General features: G+C 34.0%; 1 protein-coding gene across 2 annotated transcripts in view; it reads left to right on the top strand.

Moving 5' to 3' along the window:
• The window catches only part of ZC2HC1A (zinc finger C2HC-type containing 1A), a 47928-nt gene that overhangs the window by 8985 nt on the left and 16080 nt on the right, over positions 1 to 22863 (top strand). For both annotated transcript variants that reach the window (XM_070630398.1, XM_070630400.1), the window contains exons 2-7: positions 80 to 153; positions 1598 to 1714; positions 7093 to 7234; positions 9249 to 9397; positions 15949 to 16048; positions 16676 to 16775. In XM_070630398.1, coding sequence (XP_070486499.1) covers positions 80 to 153; positions 1598 to 1714; positions 7093 to 7234; positions 9249 to 9397; positions 15949 to 16048; positions 16676 to 16775 — 682 coding nt within the window. The remainder of the gene's footprint in view (positions 1 to 79; positions 154 to 1597; positions 1715 to 7092; positions 7235 to 9248; positions 9398 to 15948; positions 16049 to 16675; positions 16776 to 22863) is intronic.

The following is a 22863-nucleotide window of genomic DNA, read 5'->3' as shown; positions in this document are numbered from 1 at the left end:
TAAAACTAAAGGAGGAGCTTAAAATTTGGAAGTTTCACAGTTTGAACTATAGAATTGATTAAATTCTTTTCCATTTTAGAAAATGGAAGTGTCCAAGTTGGAGAATTATTACCTTGCAAGATTTGTGGAAGAACATTCTTTCCAGTGGCATTAGTGAGTACCTCTTTCCTTTTGGGGTTTGATAGGTCAGTAATTGTTCAATGCTCAGCACAACTCACGTGGGAAGAACCTCTGTGGGATAATTTAAAGAGATACTGGCTAGTGTATGAATGTCCCCTGACTACAGACTCCTTTTAAATAATGACAGCTTCCTTCTTAACCTTTGAAAAATGTCTTGCCTACACTCACTTCAGTGATTTTTGTTGTTATTGATTCACTAGTTTTCAAACTATTTCAAAGCATTCAGCTGAGGTTTTACAGGGAAGAAAAGTCTTCTTTGCCCTTATTTATTTATTTAATTAAACTATATAATCATCATAACAGCTACAGCTTGTATAATCAGGTTTGGGAATAAGCACCAGGTACTTTTGACATATACAACTCAATTTATGGGAACAGATGTACGTGGGTCTACTGGAAAGTCTCCTGCTAGCCACACTTTCATTATTTTTTTAATACTTAAGAGATTTTATTCTAATGGCTATAATTACAGTGCTTGTTTGTCGAAATGAAAACTGAAAGTGTGTTTAAAACAATTAATTACTAATCGTGTGTTGAAAGTATGAGAGGCTGCGGGATGCCGGCCCAGCTAGTTCTGAGGTTTCCTCTGTTCTCAGATAAACTTTAACAGTTTCACCCTGTTGAGTGTTTATCAAAATACAAAAGAAAAAAAGTGCATTTAGTGCATGATGTCATCAGTGAACACATTTTATTTAGGGGAGGGAGAATGATTACTTAGCCAGTAGATTAATTGGAGGTCCATTAGGAGAGCTTCCATTGTAGTGTCCTTAAACTGAATAAATGAATGATTGAATGAATGAGTTGGCAGTCATATTAAAGAAGCTATAGGAGTGGAACACTAGGTAGCTCAAGAAAAATCCTTGGTAAAGAAAGGTAGAAAGCTTGAATTACAGAAGAGAGGAAAGGGGTGATTGTGGAGGAAAGACACAAATCTGACCTCTTTGTCTCATTGTTTTATGTTAACGTACTGCTATCCTGTTAACTTTAGTAACCCAAACTATTGTGTGAACTTCTGTAATTTTAACACTAATGCATTCTTCTCCATTTACATTATTTTTCTATTGTCTGTTTTCAGGTATTTAGTGATGAAGATAACTTTTTTCCCCACTCAAACAGCTTTGACTTGGTTACATTATTTTCCTTATCTTAGCAGTGTGAAAACTAGGAGAGTATTAAATATCTCTTAATAAAATTTTGGAAGAGTATTTATCTGTACTTTCTCGTGAGAAAGATGACTTATATCACATATTATATATACTTTATAATGATTTTAGTAAAGCAAGGTATGTCTTATTTATGTATTATTATTATTTATTTCATCTTCAGATTTTTAAACTGGTCTCAAATGGCAATTTAAGTAACGTTTTAGTCTTCTATAGAAAAGAGAATGACACATCGTTTTTCTTCACCTTAACAGAAAAAACATGGACCCATTTGCCAGAAAACTGCCACTAAAAAACGGAAGACTTTTGATTCAAGCAGACAAAGAGCAGAAGGAACTGATATTCCAACAGTAAAACCTCTTAAACCTAGGGTAATTATATGACCTTTTGAATAGTGTGAACCTTGCTGCAATATATATTGAAAAAATTATAATTATCTGTTATACTACGAGTGAAAAATAAGCAGAATTCTGAATCAAGTTCTCAGTTTAGAAATGATCAGAAACTTGTTTATTTCAAACTTCTGCAAAGGAGAGACCAAACTACTGTCTCAAACGCCAACTATTACTCTGAGGTTTTTGTAGCAGTAGAGAGCCAGTTGCTTAGCTGTAGGCTGGAAATAATTTAAAAATCCTCATATGTTCTTCTAAAGTCATTGTTAATTACTTCAGATAAGAGTTTGTGTCTCTCTCACCATTAGTGTAATCACTATATACAAAAGTCAAGCTGGAGGGGCCGGCCCCGTGGCTGAGTGGTTAAGTTCATGCGCTCCGCTTCGGTGGCCCAGGGTTTCGCTGGTTCGAATCCTGGACACTGACATGGCACCACTCATCAGGCCATGCTGAGGCGGTGTCCCATATGCCACAACTAGAAGGACTCACAACTAAAAATGCACAACTATGTACCACGGGGCTTTGGGGAGGCAAAAGGAAAAAAATAAAATCTTAAAAAAAAAAAAAAGTCAAGCTGGTATTTACAGACATCTTAGCATAATAAATATTGATTATCTTGATTGATGGGTTGTCAATATTTGTGATCTTATGCTTTCTGGGGAAGAGTTTTATCAGTTGCTCAATTGTCTACATATGGTCATTGTCAGCTTATTTTATTTCTTGGGACCAAAGCAACGAATATGATAATGTCTGTGATAATCCCTCATTAGTACCAACCATGATCTGTTCTATTGCTAAGAATAAATCACTTAAATACTTTGTCTGACATAGTTTTACAGAGCCATTTCACTGAAATATTCAAAACCTGAGTAGCTGATTGAATAGATTTTTGGAAAAAACCCACCTTTCACTGGTGATAACTTCTCCTAGTGACACAAGAAAACATTTTCCTATGGGGGAATTAATCTTACTAATAAAATCATTTGATAATAGAAAAGTCAGATATTCATCTTTATTTTTCAGTCTATGAATATTTAAAGGAAGGATGGTGAAGTTTGAGTAAGGTACATAAACTGTTATTTGAAGTTTTCTTAGTAAGCTGCCAGATATATGATTGTATTAGCTTTAATTAGCTTGGATAGATAAACGAATGAAATGCTCAGAGGCAGTATAACACAGTGGGTGCGAAACCTGGCGCAGGAGTCAGGCTGTCCGGATTCAACCCTGGCTCTGCTGCTTACCCTGTTGTGTTGGGCCATTTACTTCATCTCTACTTCTGCTGAAGTGTGAAATGGTGATGTAGTGGTGGCATTGAGCTTGTGGGATGATTGTAGGGATTATTACGTAGCCTTATCCATGGCAGTCTCTCAATAAATGTTAGTTATCCTATTTCTTTTGTAAGGGAGAAGGTTTGTACACTTAAAAAATTAATCTTCAGAAAAAAGCAAAGTGAAAACCATTGCTTTACCTTAGTAGTTTATTTTCTTGTTGCTTAAAGTATGATCCGTGGAGCAGTAGTATAAGCAATATTTGCGAACATGTTAGAAATGCAGAATCTCAGGTTCCACCCAGACATACTGAAGTAGAATCTTCATTTTAAGGAAATCCTTGGGTGAGTCATATGCACATTAAAGTTTAAGAAGCAGTATATTGGAAGATCATGGTGTAGGTCTCAATATCTTTACCTGTATCAAGGAAATCCTACAAAAAATCATAAGCAGAGTGGAGCAAAGTAAATAAAAACTCTGTTTTTGGAGAAACGAAAGGCAGGCATAATCCACAGACTACAAAATATATGTAAGGACTGCCCAAAGCAACTGAGATCCGGGAGCAGCCACTCATAGAAGACGGGCAGGAAGTTGCTGGGGAGCCCATGGCCCAGAATCTGGGAATCTGCCACCTTCAAGGTGACTCCTTAAAGGTGAGGAGTGTTATCAGGAAGTATATGTCCCTTGTTTACTCCCACCAAGGCAGGAACTGGGATGAGCTGCAGGAACTTAGATAGCGGGGAACTGGGATGAGCCTGGCTGAAATGGGACAAAAGCCAGGAGAGAAGTGGGGAGAAGAGGCACAGAGTTGAGGAGGCCCAGTGGCAGAGGCTCTCGGAAAGCACTGGTGAAAATGAAATACCCTTTCTGAAGGCGAGGGGCCTACTCTAAAGAACTGTGGCCTATTTTTGAAGTGGTCAGTGTGGGAACGGAGGGAAGCACGGCTGGCAGCAGTCACTCTTGGATGATGGTATTTTAGAGAAGCAGAAGAGGTAGGTCTATGTAATCACACAGAGAGGCTTTGTTTTTTTTTTTAAAGAGATCGGCATCTGAGCTAACGTCTCTTGCCAATCTTTTTTTATTCTTCTCCTCAAAGCCCCCCACTACATAGTTGAATATACTAGTTGTGGTTCCTTCTAGTTGTGCTGTGGGACACCGCCTCATCATGGCCTGATGAGGGGTGCCATGTCTGCGCCCAGGATCCAAACTGGCAAAACCCTGGGCCACCGAAGCTGGAGCGCACGAACTTAACCACTCAGCCAGGGGCCTGGCCCCAGAGAGGCCTTTACCTCTGTCTCTTGTGCAACAGATAAGAAGGCTGTTGGTTTATGGAGCCTAGAAGGCTACCCTGGGCCTCTCCTTCTCCCTAAAACCTCTTGTAATAGTTGTACCAGGCACACCTAACTCTTCAAATAGCAAGTAGTAAAAAATGTTTCGCTGATCATTGATACAAGGAACCATGAGAAAAAAGGTTGAACGGAGCAGCAAAACTTAGCAGTAGGTGAGTAATGATCATTGTGGAGCAGATGACTGTTGTGATCAGACGTTTCAGTATAAAATAAGAAACTTGAAGGAATCAGTGATCTCAAACACCTAAATTTGCTTACATTTATATAAGATCTTTTCATCTGTCTTCATGAGAAAGGTGGGTCTGTAATTGTTCTCTATCGAAGTTTTGTTGCTCTCATAAAACTAGGTGGAAAGTTACTCTCTTGTTTTCTGTTTTTTGAAAGAGTTTGTAAAAGATTGATGTTATTTCTTCCTTAAATGTCTGCAAGAATTCAACAGTAAGGGCATCCAGGCCAGGAGTTTTCTATGTATGTTTTTAAATAATAGATTCATTTTTTAAAATAAATATAAGACTGTTATGATTTTCTTTTTTTTCTGGTATCTGTTTTTTGGTGTTTGTCAAGGATGTTGTCCATTTACTCTTCATTGTCAAGTTTATTAGCATTAAAGATTCTTTATAATTTCTCATTGTGTACTATTTTCTATTCCTTAGTAATTTATGTTTTCTCTTTTTTTCATAATTAGTCTTGCCTTATTAATGTTTTTAAAGAATCACCTTTTGACTTTGATTCAACATATATTCTTGATTTAAAAAATAAAGTTATGGGACTGGCCCAGTGGCATAGTGGTTAAGTTCACGCACTCCACTTCAGCATCTCAGGGTTTGCCGTTCGGGTCCCGGGAGTGGAGCTAAGCACCACTTGTTAAGTCATGCTTCGTGCTGTGGCAGCGTCCCACATAGAAACTGGAGGAAGATGGGCACAGATGTTGTCTCAGGGCTAATCTTCCTGAGCAAAAAGAGGAGGATTGGTGGCAGATGTTAGCTCAGGGCCAATCTTCCTCAAAAAAACAAAAAGTCATAATAGGAATAGTTGGATATTTCAGCAGTATGGCAAAATAAATCTCTTGTAGCACACGAGCCAGCATCATGGTTGGTGGAAAAAGATTTAGAGGTCGTTCCGTTAAAGTCAGGAACAAGAGTACGCTCCAACTAATGTAGTAAGTGCTAGCCGATAGAGTTAGGTAATAATAAGAAATTAGATGCGTAGGGACTGGAAAAGAGGAGGTAAAACTGTCACTATTGGGACATGATATACCTGGAAAACCCAAGAGAATTAGCTGTTAAATTACTACAAACAAAAAGAGAAGTCAGTGAAGTAATTATGTATAATAGTAATATACAGAAATTACCAGGTTTCATATTTCAAACAACCTCTTGAAACGTAAAAATGAAGAAAAGACTCTTTATAAAAGAACATCACAAAATATAAAATATTCAGGAATAAACCTTATAAAGGGACAAGTCTTCCACAAAGAATATTTTAAAAAACTGCTGAAAGACACAAACAAATGCTTCTTCAAATGGAAATATATGTTCTTGGATAGATAGACTCAGCATAATAAAGATTTTATGTTCCTTAGGTTGTTTATGAATGTAATGTTTAATTTTTCCATTTACTATAGTATTTTAAAAAAATTGGACAAGCTGATTCTAAAGTTAATATGGAAAAATATACATACAAGAATAACCAGAAAATATTGAGAGAGTAGCAAAATAAAGTTGGTTACTCTATCAGATATAAAAATATTATGTCTTAATATTTAAAACACTAGTACTGACACAAGGATCATCAAAACAATGGAACAGAAGAGAAAGTTCAGAAATAAGCCCCCGTACAAAAGAGAATATAATATGATAAAGGTGCTGTCTCAGTTCACTGGGGAGAAAAGTCAATAAAGGATGGTGAGTCAGCTGCATAACTATATTAAAAAACAAAAAGTAAAGTTGAACCCATATGTCACACCAGATATCAGGATAAATTCCAAGTGAGTGACAGACTTAAAATTTTAAAAATGAAACCATGAAAGTGCTAGGTGGAAACATGGAACATTTCCATTTTGCCTTGATGTGAGGTTGGGCCTTACTAGGTTTGGCTGCAAATCCAGAGACCATAAAGAAAAGATCTGTAAATTAAACTACATTTTAAAAATAATTCTGCAATGTGTATCAGAAGACCCTTAGACAAGGTCACAGGACAGATGTATTGTTGGGGAGGGTTAGGGCTAGTCTCTGAATAGTTAGTACAAATTGTTAAAAAAAAAAAATAAAAACACCAATAACAACATATAAGATGACCAGGCATATAAACAGTTCACAGAAAAGGCAATACAAATGATTCTTAATGATATGAAAAGATGCTCAATCTCGTTCATTGTAAGAGAAATGCCAGTTGAAACTAGAGAGAGAGAACTATTTTTCACTTGTCTAAACCCAGAAATTTGGTAGCATATTCCGTTGGAGAAATTACGGGAAAACAGAGAAATACACTCTTAGTGGGAGCTTAAATGGATGTAATACTTACTAAAGTCAATTTAGCAATGTCTGTTACAATTAGAATTACATTTTAAAAATTGCATGTAATATAGTTGCATAAAGTTTCTTTTTAAACTTAGAGATTTAGAAAGGACATCATTTAAGGATTCCTGATAAGAGGACATTTAAAATAATACGGCATTTTGTCAAGTTTTATTTCAATTTATCTAAAAAATGTTTTGAAACTGGTTTTTCTTTATTTATAGCCTGAACCACCAAAGAAACCATCTAATTGGAGAAGAAAACATGAAGAGTTCATTGCCACCATAAGAGCTGCTAAAGGCCTTGATCAGGCTCTTAAAGAGGGTGGCAAGCTTCCTCCTCCTCCTCCGCCTTCTTATGATCCTGGTATATGGGGCGTCGTTGATGGAAGTGTTCATGTGGGGAGAAGATAATGATAGAATTTTTATAAATATCAAGTTGTTTTTAAACTTAATTTATCATAGTGGAACCTGATGAGGCATAATCTTTAAAAGCTTTGCTGTAAAATAATGATAACCAGGCATTGAGGCTTATAAAGACACATCAGTGTTGAACATAGAAATCATTATCTTTTTATCTTAATACTTTTATTTAAACATAAAGCATTATAATAACATTTTTCAAATTATTGTAGTAACTATTAAATGTTAATATTCCAGGAAATATTTTAATCATGCTTACTGTGGATTGAAATGTAGTCATTCAGTAAGATTCACATAGTTATGTTACCTCGTTCTTTGGTATCTTGTCATCTGGGAAGGAAAAAGATAGCATAATATTGCTTCTAAAATGTGCAATTCATGTGGGGAAACTACCATATAGACTGATATACCTAAATTTAAGTATTATTATATTTTCTTCATTGAATGGGTAAAAATTACTTCAGTTTACCAAAAGCAAGGCAAGATACTGTCAACCTTATTTGAGATATTGAGATAGTGGAAGATTTAAAATAGCACAGTTGACACTTTGACGTTGGTTATTAGAGTAGTCTAAAGAGGTAGTTATTTTAACATAAGTTAGCTGTTGTAGAGGAGAGGTTGGCAAACTTTCTATAAAGGTCCAGATAGTAAATATCTTATGCTTTGCAGGCCATGAGATGCAACTACGTGAGTCTACCACTATTGCAAGAAATCAGCCTCAGACAATGTGTAAATGAGTGGGCATGGCTGTGTTCCAATAAAACTTTATTTATAAAAACAGACAGTAGGCAGGCTAGATTTGGCCCACGGGCCCTAGTTTGCCAACCCCTGTTGTAGAGTATTAGTAATTAACTTTAACGCTGTGAGTGTTTGTGAATGTTTCAAGTAGGTTTAGGTTTCTTCTTCTTCTACCTTAATTTTCCCTGTGAGGTTGAATTTTCTTTCTGCTTTGGAGGTATTTGTATATTACATTTTATTCAACATAGCTGTATTTCTCATGTTTGCATATGTTAGAGAGTGCCAGTTCTCAAGGATAATTTGGACTTTAGAAATGTTTTAATCTCTTAGTGCTGACAAAACAACTTCTTTGTTATTAGAGATTTTAGGCCTGCTTCGATAGTAAGGACAAATTTCTGAGCTTCAGATGAATGTAAATTCTAAAGGACACACTCTTTGTAAAGTAAACCTGTTGAAATAAATTGACATATTTTTTGACAATCCAAAATTTTTTGTATTTATGGCTTATCAGTGTCTCATAAAATTGAGAACTCTTACAATGCTACAAAATTTGGTTCTGTCTGGGATAATTTTGAGATTTCATTTTGAAAGAAATTTTATTTACAGTATACATTGCATTTTGGAAGAATATTTTATCTTGGAAACATTTGCTGTTTCTTAAATTTGAATTAATTATGTTAATGAGGTATATTTTTATCACTTCTTCCATCTGTTGGGACCTCTAAGACAAAATAAAACAGTTTAAAGTCAATTAAGCTATTCCTTGACAGTTTTCCTCTAATTAAAATAAAAGATTTTAACAGATGAGGCCAAATTTTAAAATGTAGTTTCAATGTATTATATTGTTACTATTTGACTGGTGTACTGTATAAAAATATGTATATATGATGAAACATATGGTATTATAGAGGCAAAAAAGAAGTAACATTTTTCCCTCTACTAATTGTTTTGTACTGAGGATTTATCTTTTTGTTCTTTTTTCCTCAAATTTGATTCTAAGCTGGTAGAAAATTGGAATTTATCATATACTAGCAAACTTTTTCTTAAACGTCCTTACTAAGTTTACCTAAGTCAGGTTGAGTGGTTATAAGGAGATGAGAGTTTTTGCTTATTAAATGTTATTATTTATGTTAAACATCTTGAATCACCATTCATAAAAGCTTATAAATCTTTATGTCGCTTTTCAAGTGTTGTTAATCTGTTTCTTTTTTCTGCCTTAGATTATATTCAGTGCCCATATTGCCAGAGAAGATTTAATGAAAATGCAGCTGATAGGCATATAAATTTCTGTAAGGAACAGGCAGCACGTATTAGCAATAAAGGCAAATTTTCTACTGATACCAAAGGAAAAGCAACTTCCCGGACACAGGTGAAATGCTCAATTTAATCCTTTTTACAAACAAATGAGAAAATGACTCTAGTTCACAATTTTGTCTTGATGCTTTACAGAACATTTAACTACAGTTCTCTCACCTGCTAAAATTTATATTTACTGTTAGGGATTTAGTAAAAAATTTGAATGGCTAATTGAGAACAAGTAGTTTAATTAGTTAATTGAAATGGACTTGGTAGAGAGTTGAAAATAAACAGTTTTAAAGAGGTATTAGGAAAAAAGTAAGAAAATAAGTTAAAAATAGGTGAAGCAGAGTCAGAGGAAACTAGAGAGGTTAGAAGAGTGAGAAAATGGCAATAAAAATCGACATTTGAAGATCATGTAAGTGCTGAATGTGACCGTGCTATATATGAGTAATACACAGAGTGAATGAAAGCCTGGGGTCAGATCCGAACCACTGCTCTTGAATTTTTAGGGAAATAACGTTTCATGTATGGAAGGCTTTGTTTCTTCATCTGTGAAGTGGTAATCTACACGATCATTGTGAGAAGCAAGTGAAGTAATGTATGTGAAAGCCCTTAGATGACCATAAACCATATAAGGAATTTGTTGTATAAAATTAATTTTTATAGTACTATGGTTTTTCTTTAAGCATATTGTTACACAAAAACTTTGATAATGTCGTACTTTTAAGCAAATTTCATTGTTCACAAAGCTTTCATTTGTAAACAGTTGTTTTAATACTGTAAATCTAGCAGGCAGTAAATAATCAAATCCATTTCTCTTGTTACTTATGAATAAAATGCTGGGTTAAAAGACTGTTATAATTGAGGCTTCCTTGAGAGAATCCTCTTATTGAATTTTTGGTAATATAATTGGAAAGGGAACATATCATTGTCATCATCATCATCGTGGGGAAAGAACAAAGAAGAAAACTCATTTTGAAGAATGTCCAGAACAGATGTCAAATAATGTACATCTTTTAAATAGTTAAGAACACTAATATGATTTTTTTTTTTGTTTTAAGAAAAAAATAGTCAGTAGAGCAAAGGAAATAGAGTAGAAGGTGTATATTCCAGCAACATGGTGCCGCATGATTGGTAAATGTAAATCCAAGTAGTTGATAGTTTCCACCTTAAATTGTATCACTTCTGCTTCCATACCCAGTCATATATATTCATTTCAGTGTAACCTCATATTTTCTCATTTCTGTTCATTCAAGAAATTTTTATTGAGTACACTCTTTGAACCAGACAGTGTGTCAGGTACTGGGTTTATATTAGTAAACTAAATAGAATCTTTTTCCTAAAGATGCTTAAATGCGTCCTTGTCATATTTAACAACTATAATCTGGCCTGATTAGAACCCACTTGTTGACCCTGCTCTGATCAAAATAGTGATACAGTACAGTCATGTGTTGCTTAACAACAGGGATACGTTCTGAAGAATGCATCACTGGGTGGTTTTGTCATTGTGCGAACATTATTGCCATACTAAATATTGTAGCTTCTAAGTCTTAAAATCAGATAGATTTTCTTCTTTTCTCTCTGATGTTTTTCTTTTTTCCCTTGATCATTCTAGCTAGAGTTTTATCAATTTAATTACATCTTGTCAAAGAAACTGCTTTTGATTTCATTGCTCCAGCTGCATCTCAAAAATCTTAATATGTGGATTTTGTTTTTATTGTTCAGTTCAAAATATTTTCTAATTTGTGACTTCTTCTTTTGCTCATAGTTTATTCAAAAGTGAGTCATTTACTTCTGGTTATTTGGCGCTTCTCTAGATATTTAATTGTTTATTTTTAACTTAATTCTGTTGTATGAGAACATACTTGGTAAGATTTCCAACTTACTGAGATTTGTGTTATTGCCTAACATGGTATTTTTTTGTGAATGCTCCGTGGCATGTGAAAAAAAAAGTGTCTTCTGCAGTTGTAGGGTATAAAGATTTATAAATGTCGATTAGGTTAAGGGGGCTGGTAGTGTCACCCGGATCTTCCATGTTCTTACTGCCTTTTGGTTTAGATGTTCCATCAATTACTGAGGGAAATGTGTTAAAATCATCAGCTGTGATTGTGACTTTTTCTGCTGTCATCAATTTTGCCAGCTTTTGCTTCAGGTACTTTGAATTTCTCTTCTTAATTGTATTTACATTTATAATTTGGTGTATCTTCCCCATTTATTGACCCTTTTATCATTCTGGAGTGTCCTGTTTTGTCTATTGCAGGATTCCTTGTGTTGAAGTGTGTGTCATCTGATAATATGTAGCCATTTCAGCTTAATTCTGTTAATTTCCTTTTTGTAACTTAAATTTGTGTTTTTCATCTTATATAGACAGCATATAATTGTTCCTTTTTTTAAATCCGATATTGTAACCTCAACCTGTTGAAGTTTTTAGACATTTATATTTGATATAATTATTGATATGGTTGTATTTAGGTCTGTCATGTTGCTGTTTTCTATTTTTGTCTTTTTTTTTGTTACTTCTTTCAAGTTACTTCTTTTGTTACTTTAAAGAAAGAAGTTTTGTTACTTCTTTCTTTCTTGCCTCTTTTGTCTTAGTAAAAGATGTTTTATTTTCTCTATTGGCTTTCTAGCTATACATTTTTAATTTTTTTAAATGGTTACTCTACAAATAACAAAATGCATCTTTAACTTAGCGCTATCTTTGGATATGTCCATATACCTCGCACCAATTTTAGAGCTATTATATATATATATAAAAACTCCATAGATATTATAAACCTATCACTACTCTTGATGGTTATTGTTATATAACATATACTTATTGCTTTAAAAGTCATCTGCCCTTTAAATAAATTAGGAGAAGAAAATAAATATATAAACATATTTATACATATATGCACACATATTTATGCATATACTTTATATTCGCTCACATATTATCATTTCCAGACCTCTTTATTCCTTCTTCTAAATTTGAGCTGCCATATTTTGTCATTTCCCTTCAGCCTGGAGAAGTTTCTTTGGCTTTCTAATAGTGCAGATCTGTTGGCAAGGAATTTTCTGTTTTTGGTTATCAGAAAATTCTTGTATTTTGCCTTAATTTCTCTGTCGAGATTCCCTGTCTGTTCATTCACTGTTACCCTATTTCCTTTTGATTCTTGTACATATGTTCCTTTACCTTTTGAACAGATTTATAATTGTTTTTTGTTTGTTTTTGTTTTTTCGTATTTTTTTTGGTGAGGGAGATTGGCCCTGAGCTAACATCTGTAGTCAGTCTTTCTCTTTTTGCTTGAGGAAGAGTGGCCCTGAGCTAACATCTGTGCCAGTCCTCCTCCATTTTGTATCTGAGATGCTGCCACAGCATGGCTTGATGAGTGGTGTATAGATCCATACCCAGGATTCGACCCGGAGAACCTGGGCCACCAAAGCAGAGTGGGTGAACTTAACCAGTCTGCCACTGGGCTGGCCCCTATAATAACTGTTTTGAAGTTCTTAACTGCTAAATCTGACACACCTGTGCCCACTTGGAGTCAGTTTCTATTGACTGTTTTTGCTGAATAAGGGTCATACTTTCCTGTTTTCTTTTTCCTTCCTTTCTTTCCCTCCTCCTTTCCATTCCCCTTCCCTGCAGTAAACACACAGTACACAGTTGCCAGTTTTCTGGAACAACTGCTCTTAGATGGTTTCCAGTCTCTTAAAATCTCTTTTTTAATCCTCTTTTAAAATGTCATCTCTAGGAGGGTTATACAGCTGCTTCACTCCTCCACCATTGCATATGTAATATCTTTAATTTCTTGAACTTGGCTATTTTTCTAATTTCCTATATTACTTATAGTTTCTAACTCCCTGTTAATATTTTCAAAGTTGTCTTGATTTCTTTCAATGTAGTCACCATAATTGTTTTATGTTATGTATCTAGTAATTACAGCATCATGTGACCATTATGGATATATTCTTGCTGTCTTTTTTTTCCTCATTTGTGGTTCCTTACATTATTATGTACATAATTCTTATTGACCTTTTACTGCTTGTTGCCCTTAAAAAGTTATTCATGAAGATTATTCTTGTGAAGTGCCTTCTTCCAGAGGACATCTGTATTATTTCTTTCAGATACCTGAGAGTGCGACCAGTCTGGAAGCACTTTAAATTATCGGCTTTACCTTGCTTGACCAGCCTGGTCATACAAACTCATACAGCAAATCCACATGATGGCCAGATCGTTGTTAAAGTCTCACATGGTGTTGGCCTGGCAGTTCTTTTTTCTCTCATCTGACATTCAGTGCTTTTAAAATGATTTCTTGTACTTTCCTGAGCATTTTTAGTGTTTACTTGAAGGGTTGGTTCAAATAGCGCCTTCTCCCATTTTATCAGAAATGAACGTCTTTCGTGTTCTTTAATTTTTTCCAATTTCAGTAGTCTTCATAAATATAAATATTTTACTAAGGAGACTTATTAAGTATGAGATCTGTATAAAAACACATGAAGTGATAAGCACCTAACAAATATTTATGCAATGAATGAAAGAAATATGTATTGACTATAACTGTATAAAAATGAAGTGATTTTGTTCTTTTGATCATTAAAATGGATTTACACAAAGTTGTTGCCAGCAAGAGTCGTCCTGAAAGCCTGTGTAATACTGGTAGAATTTCAGGTAGATATTGTAGAACAGACAAAATGCAGCTCAGTGAGGAAGCGGTCAGATTACCTAGGTCGGGGGAACAGCAAGTTACTGAGAGGCAGGAGAGTATGTTTTAAACAAGAGGCATTCAGAGCAGTCCGAGGGTTCAGTAAGGAAACTAACCTGACTAGTTCTTGTTGAAGGTAAGAGGCAATACAGGAGATAGATAAGGTTGGGCTAGGTTCTGGATATCTCAGAAAAACTGACAATAAAATAGAGTAAAACATTAGGAGGCCTAATACAGAGCCGAGAAACAAAGCACCTTTTGAAAGGAATATTGTGTCTTTTTCTATTTGTGAGCCATTAAGTTAATAATAATAGTCTCAAATATGAACATAAAAATCTTGAGCCCCCACTGTGTAATGCTACCAGGGCCTTCCTGCCTGTGCCCAGCCTGAGACAGTATGTGATCCCTGCCCCAGTGCCCTTCTTCATGCTAGTCATTGTGCTCTTCTTTGGTAGTTAGCACAGTATGAGTGGGTCACCAATCCTGTTTCTTGATCCAGTTTTATTGACCCTGTTTTGAGTAGACATGTCTCTGATATTTTAACAAGTCTTTGTTAGGTCTTGTTTTCCATGTTGTTAGTTTTAAGATATTTCCTAATATCTTCATTGGTATTTTAGTGGGAGAGACTGATACTAACCAGATGTCCTTTTAAACGAGAAACACCTCTTAGGTTTTCAAAGAAACTGTCTTTATATGGCTCATCTCCAAAGTCTTCTAATCATTTGTTCATTGACAGACAGTTATTGAAGGTTTTCTATTTGCCAATTGCCTAAGAAATTTCAGTTTCTGGCATTGTCGTGCCAAATGTGCATGGTATTTGTGTGTGTGAGTGTGCCCCTTTTATCGAGATTTTTTTTTCCAAAGATCACATACTGAATTTTGAAGGGTTATAATGTTTGACTTTAAAATTTGTGTTTAACCCACAGTTTTAGTAGTGGTACATCTTAGATTTCATTCTGATTATTGATTATAAAATATTCGATTTTTGATAGTTAGGTTTAACACCGGTTTCTCACCTAAAGTCCTTAGCAGTCTAAATAATGCACTGGGCTGAGTCTCAGGTACCCATGTAAGCACGGTAATCACCTTATATTTGAAGCACTGGGCTGTAACTAAGGTGACATGCGTCTTAATTCCTGTTGTGTTAAGTTGGGGTATAACCCTGGGCAGGTTCATTTCTTTGTATTGGAGCAGGTCATGACATATTTTTGTATTCAGCATTTGAGCAAAATTTGGCTCAAATAAGAGACAGTAAAATAAAATTAATAATGAAATCCGTCTAGAGAGTAGAGAAAAAGTAAAAATAAACAAGATAAGCTGAAATACCCTATCTTTTCTCAGGCCATATTCCATTCATCTAATATGGTCTGGTGAGGATAGGGAAGCCAGGGTTAGCTCCTTCTCTTCACATTGGGGAAATCCAAAAAGCAGCTATGTAAAACTTCTGCAGACTGATAGGTAATCTTATGAATTTTTATCACTAGGAAATATGGCTGGATTATATATATGAAATATAAAACCACACCCAGGAACATGTAAAAATCTTGACCTTTAAAGCTGTACCACCAAATGAACATCTTTGGGTGTTTCTAAGTTTTTTCTATTAATGTTTGCTTGGCATTTAAATTCTTAACATTGAGGAAATTTTTTCCATTAAACTTTTTTTTTTCCTGAGAACTGGGAGAAGTTGCTCTTAGTTTATTTTAGCAGTGGGACATCTGAGCCAACTTTCTAGTATGCCAGTTTTGAAAGGGAACGTATTTTGGGAAACCTCTCTTTTAGGTGGTGTATTTTAATCTACACTTTCTCCATTTGGGGAAGTCGGTAGCTAATAAAAAGATCGCTCATTTAAGGGACTGTGAGATTTTGAAATACTAGTTTATAATCCTTAGTCAAAACGTGTTGACAAGATATTTTATTTTCATTATTTTAGTATAAGCCGCCTGCACCTAAAAAGTCGAGTTCTCCTGGAACTGCGTTGTCAGGCTCTTCACGATTACCGCAGCCGAGCAGCACCGGCAAAACTGTTGTAGGTAATGAGCTCCGTAAAATAGCTTGTCTTTTCTTCTTTTCTTTAAACAATGTTGGTAGAGAAGGAAATGAAGTTAGTGTTCTATTCTGGATTATTAAAATAGATTTATAAATAGGAAACGATGTGGAGGGATAAGTAAGTTATTCTGGGTAAAAATAAAGTGACTTTCAACAGCTTCTACTTTAGATATTTTATAGTCCTTTTTTTAGCTTAAATGTCTATCCTTGATGTTGTTATTAATGTATCATCTCTTCAGAATAGTCAACCTAATTGTTTTCTTGATTCTTTGACCACAGTATTTTTTCCCTCATTTCTACCTGTACCTCTCTGATCTCGACAATTGTCCTTAATAGACAAACGTTTGAAGAAGATATTGACTACTGAAGTGTACCTTTATTTGTTTGTAAATTGTGAGAAAGAAATACAGAAATTAGAAAAGACGGATGCTACATGTTGTTCCCTGGAAATTTCATTTTTTTAAAATAATTTTCTTGTTGGTAACTTGTTTTGATTTATTGCCACAGAGATTTAGTGCCACTAAACCCTTGTCTTCCTTGTCAGATGCTCTGTTTTCTGTGATTTTTCTTTTTCAGAGTGTCGTTGAAACTAATACCTTTTTTATTATAAGGTGTGCCTTCAGGTAAAGTGTCTTCAGTTAGCAGCTCTGTGGGAAACAAACTTCAGACCTTATCCCCCTCCCATAAAGGGATTGCAGCCCCTCAAGTAGGGTAAGTCTACGCTGAATTGATTCATTAATGATATATATATGGTACTAAGGTTTTATTTTGTTTAGATAATTGGCTTTTTCATTAACCTTAACTTTCTTTCTAAGTTCATTTGCCTTGTAATGCCTTGCTGGTCAGGAGCACACTCACTGCTCTTGAGGGTCTAAATTAGTACAACCATTTTGGAAGAAAATCTGGTGGCATTATCAAGAGCCTTAAAAACGTTTATATTTTTGATTGAATAATTTTACTGCTGGGAATCTAGTCTAAGGAAATTATTTGAAATAGAGATGATTTTTGTAATAATCATAATTTATTAAGCTTTATGTGTCAGGCACTGTGCTAGATATTTTACAAAAATTTTTTTAAAGTCACCCCACGCCTTAGGATGAGAGGCTCAAAGAAGCAAAAGTAGTTTGCTCACAGCCGCACAGCTGTCAGGAGTAGAAGCAGGGTACAAACTGGGGTCTCTTTGGCTCTAAACATTAGTCTCTTCTATATGTTTTTATTGTAATGTAAAAAAAAATCACAAAAATGTCTAGCTTTGTTTGAATAGCAAATTATGAACAATCTACAAAGGGATAGTATGCAACCATAAAATATATACACATTTTAATAAGATGATCCTGCTGTCACCAAAGAGGAATGTTGGATGCAAACTCCCTGTATACTATGATAGAAACTATAAAAATATCTGTAGACAAAAAGGACAAAATATGCTGAAATATTAACAGTGTGTGATTCTTTTCTTTTTATTTAATACTTTTAAAATACGTTCTGTATTTCTACAGTTTTATATACACAGCTTTTAATAAAGTAGCATAATTAAGCTTTGAACAATTATTTTAATCTGGAGAAATCATTGATAGTGCTAGAGATTTTAATAGAAGGCCTCCTATTCCAGTGGAAACTCACTTTCTCTTCCATTTTGTTAAATCGGAAAATTAAAGGATTGCCACATGACCATTAGAATGAGGGCTTATGTCTATATCTTTACAAGTACTGATCGAGTTGATTTAGGAAATAGAGCACACGTTATTTTCAGATATAGGTTATCACTTTAGTTTTCATGTAGGAAATATATACAAGAGTATGTATCAAGTGAGAGTAATGCCTTTGTTTCCTAATTTGGACTATGTAGAAAGTACAAGACCTAAAAGGAATTTTGTGTAATTATCACTGCAGAAAGAGAAAAAACTCAACTGACAAGATCTCCTTAGTTAAATGTTTTTTCTCCTTGTTGTGCTTCCAAAAAGAAGAGACAGACTATCCTTAAGAAGGAGAGAGGTTATCAGTAGAGCAGGTGGTTGAAAAGTAAAAGGCTCTCATCTTCCAGTGGGGAAAAAACTGACTCGACCTTGTTTTTTTGCTTCTGTACAGAGGCAGCTCACTAGATCTTTAACTAAAGTACAGACACAGCCATATATGTTTCAACTTTACAAAGCCTTTTTTACCAAATCACGGAGAATCGCCTTCCATGTTAAGTTATAGTGCTTGTGCGTCATATTGTTTATGGTTTCGTTTACAGTTGATTATGAATCAAAAGCTGATATTTTTAAGTAGAAATATCAGAAAACTAGGCTTCTAGACCCTCTTTTGCCACTAAGTAGCTCTCTGACTTTGTGTATATCTCTTTTCTCTGTCGCACGCTGACAACATTCTGTGACTCTTGCTTAGACCTTGACAACTGAACTCAGAAAATCTGGTCAATATTTATATGACCCCCTAGGACAAAATATGTTTTTACTAACAAGCAAAGATTTTGAGCTCAATAATTTTATGTTATGCACTGCTTATAATGCGTGAAGATTTAAAATTTCTGGTTGTCTCATATTAAACTGTCAAACATAACTATTCAGTTTCTGATTGTCTGTTCTATATATGATCCTTACGTGTGAAGGGAGTGTTTCCAACTACTGGAAAGAGTGGTGGTGTTTGCTTCTGGCCAATACATTAGTGTATTAACCGGAACATTATTATATTACTGTATTAAATGGAGCCATTCATGGCTGTCTATTTAGTAGCAGAGTTCATTCCTTTTTTAGGATTATTGAGGTAGTGATTTGTTTCTCTGTTTCCCTTGCTAGATTGTAAGCTCTTTGACAGTAAAGCTCTATGTGTTGGCCTTGCTTACAGATGTAACTACATAATGCCTTACATATGGGGACAATTTTTGGCAAATAAATGAAAAAAAATGAATTAATAAATTAAATCCCTTGTTTGTCAACCTATTGGCATATCAAAAATCATGGTTCTGGTAATGATGGAATAATTAATTGACGTTTGTATGGCAACCATTATTTCCATTGACACAGATGATTCAGGATTGAATAAGATACAATTAAGACTTGGATAGCTGTAATGTATAATCTTTATTGTGGTCAGCTTCAATTATGCATACCAGTGATCTGTAATATTTAACATACATTGGAGTTATACCACAGAAAAATTTATCTTTGTACTTGGAAAAATTTTTGTGTTTTGTAATTGACTTCTAGACAACCTGTGAGTCAACTGATTTTAATAGATGTTTTTTAATCAAAACAAACCGTGTGGGAATATTTTCCCTTATTCTTTTTTGTTCTTGTTGTTGCAGTAACATTGTTTTATAACATTATATAAATTTCATGTGTACATCATTATATTTCAATTTTTGTGTAGACTGCATCATTTTTACCACCCAAAGACTACTTGTGCCCTGTTATACCTTTTCCCTTATTCTAAAAGGTGATTATCTTTAATCCTAGGGGGTTTTAGAAGTATGACGAAACAGAGCTTTTAAATAAATATTGCCACATTTGAATTGTGTCACAGAGTTTACACAGTCATTCCTTGAGAATCATGTTTTCTTAATGGTTAATTACCAGCTTAAATGGACATTTCAGCTGATAGTTTTCAATAGCTAAAATATCAAATTTCAGAGATTTACTTCTGTCCAGTTACCGTGAAAAACAGAAGTTTACTTTGGGGCAACAGCATACATGTCAGGACCATTTCTTAATGCAAAATTTGAATTTGGTTTCTCATACTTTAATTAACAGCAGTAAGAAACAAATGTCTAGTTTTAAGTACATTTTTGTATGAGTGGAAAGAGGCTTTTCTCATAAGCCAATCTTTCGATGTATGTGAATTAAGTTTATGTGGAAGATTATGTAGACTTTCATGACCTTTTCTGTCCTGTGATATTTTTATTATTGACCTACAAATGCCTGAAACAACCTAGAATTGCAGTTTGGCTTCTTATGTGGATAACAATGATTGAGACTGTTGGATTAGGAAAGTTAACTTTGCCATGAAAGTGAAATACAGAATTACCAGTATAGGGTTGATGAGTTCAGGATCAAAAGCAGAAGTACAGCATATTTCAAAACTGAATGCCTTGGAACATCATGACATTGGAGGTCTATAAAGATACGAAATACCGCCTGGTACATTTTTCCCCAATAGTAGTTCAGAAGTCATCTTTTTATTATCTCTCAGTCTGCTATGCTTACTATAGTCTTACTGAGTGGCTTATTTCCTAAGAGAATGCACTTACATGGTATCAACAGTAAACAAGGCCCTTCCTTAGGGTAAAGTTTATTTCAAATTAGAAATAAGTTGATATCATTGCCAAATATTTCTAAAAATGCTCATTCAGCTATGAATATTTTGAAAGCTTGCCAAAATATTACTCCTTCTAGATATACTGTTCATGTCATGGCAGTTATATGCAACTACAGATAGTCATTTTAAATTAAAAAGTCTTGGTTAAGATAGAACAGTTTAGCATCTACAGAAATGTGTTAGCTTGACAAAAAGTAATATATTTTTGGGGAGGAAGACAGGATAATGTAGTGTTATTTATCATAACCCTTTAATATATGGTAAAATTTTAAAAAGTCATCATTGAAATCTGCCTTTCATTTAGATTTTCAAAATCTTAAAATACTGGCATCCTCTCATAGATGCAATTTTTATATTTTAGAGCAGATGATCTTTTTGAATTATGGTTTGAGAGCCAAATCTTGCCCAACACCTGTTTCCATTGGAACATGGCCACACCCAATTATTCATGTATTGTCTACGGGTGCTTTCATGCTACGGGTCAGAGTTGAGTATTTGTGACAGAGAGAGAATAGCCCCCAAAGCCTAAAATACTTCTCTCTGGCCCATTACAGGAAAAGTTTGCCACTCCCTATTTTAGAATAAGTAAATTATCATAGAAATTAGGTATTTATAATTTGAAGGTAGAGGTTTTAAGAATTCTTTATTTATATGCGAAGATAAACTGTTATATTTTAAGTCATATGGCTATCTAGTAACTTTGGCCATAGATTAGTGTTGCATGGAACCAAAGTGTTTTTTGACTTCTATTAATTCAACACTTTTCTGTGGTTGAATTGAAGGAACTCTTTTGTGTTGTCTCTGACCAAATCGGTGCCAACTTAATGACATATCCTTGAATATTATATGTGATTAAAATTCTATGCTATGTGGTCAGATTGCTTATTCTGCAAAATGTATGCTATGTAGATGTACTTGGTTGGCTTAAAAAAATACCCTCATTTTTTTTTCCGTAGCTGCAACAAGACTGCTTTTACTGCTGAATGGATTTATTTATTCCTGCCTTAATTTCTTTCAGACCTTGGGTGTGTAATAATTGTCATTACTCAGTTGGAGCCTTTAAAAGAAAAATACCATAGATAGACTCTAAAAGACATTGATATTGATAGTTCCAAAATGGAGTACTATCAGATTGAAATTATATTTCTCAAAGTTTGTGATTAATTAAAAAATACATGAAGTGGAATTCTCATTGTACTCTCCCCAACATTGATTAATTCTCAAAGTAACACTAGATGTAGATGATGTAACTTGAAACATCTAATGCCCCTGATGTCAGGGCAAAGCATGTGGTAGACATAGGCTTCCTGGGTCCTATATTCATCTTATTCACTTCTCAACTGATAGTTTGCAAGACAAGAAAGACACAGAGAAGAAACTTCAACCCAAAAGCAATCACTTAGGTTAAAGACTTTAAGTTCCTTTGGAAAATATGTCACCACTTTTTCAGATTTAAGTTTCTTTCCAAATTTCTCTTCATCTTGTTGCTGCTTTGACTTATCTTTAGTGCTACTGGAGGATGAAGCACAGGGGCTTTGATGGAAAAGGAGACTTGAGCTGGGAGATGTTCGTGTTCAGTAACTTAAATATGGAGATGGGTACATGGGGAATGGTCTGTTACACGTTGTGATCTGAGTAGTTTAGGGAAAGTTTGAAATATTTGAAAATTCTTCTTTCATAAACTAATAATTTTTAAATGTATTTAATTACCCTAACATTGCTCTTATTGCATGAGACTGAAAATATATATGTAATCAAGATTTTATATATAAATATATATAAAACAGTGTATAGTATACATATACTGTATACTGTAGTATATAATATATATAGCATTTAGTATATAATAAATAACATATATATAAAATATATATATAGTATAACAGTAGCAAATTATAGCAGGGCATAAATTTAAGTGATTTTAGCTTAACAGTAACATTTACTAACATTTAGCCTAAGTAACACTTAATGTGTGTGTGTGTATTTATATATATATATGACTACACATATATTTCTACATATATATGACTACACATGTATTTTTATATATATATATATATATATATATATGAATACATACACACTTAGATAGATGGATCAATTGAGTTAAATTTTATAATGGGTATATGGTACATTAAATCGTTATTGGAAGCTAAATTAGGTTTTTAAAATCTGAAAATACTGGTAATCCTCTCATATGGAGTATATGTAATATTTCCCTTAGACAATTACCTTTAGATTTTTATTAGATTTTACACATTTCCTTTCTGAAATTGAACTTTGTTGTATCATATATAAGGCTTGAGTAGTTCTTAACGTATTAGAGGAATCTGTTTTGAAAAAAGTAGTTTAAAATTTTCTAAATTTAAATTTTAGTAACCTTTTTCTGAGAAAGAAAATAAGATCTTTTATTCCTTATTCCAAATCCACAGATACCTTTTGTTAAGATAACCACTGTTTGTAACAGTAATGTTTTGATAATTTT

This window comes from Equus przewalskii, chromosome 8 (assembly GCF_037783145.1).
Source record: "Equus przewalskii isolate Varuska chromosome 8, EquPr2, whole genome shotgun sequence".
Taxonomy (NCBI): domain Eukaryota; kingdom Metazoa; phylum Chordata; class Mammalia; order Perissodactyla; family Equidae; genus Equus; species Equus przewalskii.
The sequence above is the reverse complement of the archived record's forward strand: the minus strand, read 5'-3'. Positions and strand labels throughout refer to the sequence as shown.